Raw genomic sequence first — 1,556 nt, forward strand, 5'->3', positions numbered from 1 at the left:
AGTAATGCACCTCCCTCTCCCGCCAAGGGGCCTATCCTCTGGCTAACAAACTCCACCCTAGGGTGGGGGCCAATAACTCGAGGCCTCATTTCACACCCCCACCCCCCCCCCCCCGCCCCCCCCCCCCCCCCCCCCCGCCCGATCAATTAAGTTTGTGCCCCCCCCCCCCACCCCACCCCTCACCGCCAATCACACAATGTTCATTAATTAACTGACCAAAACCACCGCTTCGGGCTTTTATTACCAAGCCCACCTGCCCCTCCACACTCTTCTTCCACCCCGCGGTCCTCAAAGCCGCCCTCCAGCACCTACCTCCATGCACTCGGCCATCTTGTGAAAGAAGGGCCGTCATCTTCGTCATCGATTTTATACACGACGCCGTTGGTCCCCGCCCCCCCACCTGCCGCTCATTGGTTCTCTCTCCAGCCCGGCCCCACCTCCACATCTTCTATTGGTCAGCCTGACCGCCCATCGGGGCAACACCTTGCGCCTCCCAACGCCCATTGGTTCTTTCAAATGTCCGTCACATCCACCCATCTCTCCTGCCCATTGGGCGACGCGGCTGATAGGCGGGACCAGGCTCCAGTGGCCGCCTTCCATTGGATAATTCGCATGCCTATCAGCACGTGGAGGCGGACCATCGCCCGGACCCGGCTTCCGATTGGCCAATACGCTCCATCAGGAAATACTGAAGGTTACAGCCGCACACACGTGGAGTCAGTCATTTAGTTCGGAGCATCCTCTCTCTTGGAGGTTAATCTAAATACATATACCATAGGTTACTAGGACAAATTTACTCTAAATCCCACAACCTGGAAGGATAAATCCCTAAACGTTACACGGTATATATCTGTCCTTTAGATACGCACTACATATAGTGTTCACTGTCGTTTACACATCTGAAACATTCGACGTTTTCTCCCTACCCACCTTTTAGAACTTAATTTACAACATCAGAACATAAAAATTAGGAGTTGGAGGAGGTCACTCAACCCCTCAAGTTGGCTACACAAATGGTCAGATTTGATAATGACAGTGATGGTACAGTGATAGTCCGCCTATCCCTAAAAGGGAGGCCAGAATTGAAGTCCCACCTGCTCCAGAGTGCATAGAATCATACAGGGTTCCAGCACAGAAAAACAACCTTCCGCCCATTGAGTTAATGTTGGTCAAAAACAACCATCTCGCTATTCTAATCCCATCTTAATAGGGATCTTGTGGCAAAGTACTATTGCTTTTACCTCTGAATGAAAAAGCCTGGGTCCAAGTCCCACCTGCTCAAGAGATAGAGGTACAGATTTGTACAGCACAGAAACAGACCCTTTGGCCCAACTTGTCCATGCTGATCAGATCTCCTAAATTAATCTACCCCCATTTGCCAGCATTTGGCCTAGATCCTTCTGAACTCTTTCTGTTAATAGCTGTCTTTTAAATGTTATAATTGCACCAGCTTCCATCACTTCCTCTAGCAGCTCATTCCATACACGCACCACGTGTAATAATCTTTCTGAACAGGTTGATTAGAAAATAAAAACCCACAAGAAATCAGAAAAAGA

At 50.1% G+C, this 1,556-nt stretch overlaps 1 protein-coding gene across 1 annotated transcript in view; it reads right to left on the minus strand.

Annotated features, from left to right (window-relative positions):
* Positions 1-377, minus strand: part of prmt1 (protein arginine methyltransferase 1) — a 15,288-nt gene extending 14,911 nt beyond the window's left edge. The window contains exon 1 of the mRNA XM_020533035.2: positions 313-377. Coding sequence (XP_020388624.1) covers positions 313-330 — 18 coding nt within the window. The 5' untranslated portion in view covers positions 331-377. The remainder of the gene's footprint in view (positions 1-312) is intronic.
* Positions 378-1,556: the final 1,179 nt, after the last annotated feature.

Source organism: Rhincodon typus, chromosome 37 (genome assembly GCF_021869965.1).
Source record: "Rhincodon typus isolate 14 chromosome 37, sRhiTyp1.1, whole genome shotgun sequence".
Taxonomy (NCBI): domain Eukaryota; kingdom Metazoa; phylum Chordata; class Chondrichthyes; order Orectolobiformes; family Rhincodontidae; genus Rhincodon; species Rhincodon typus.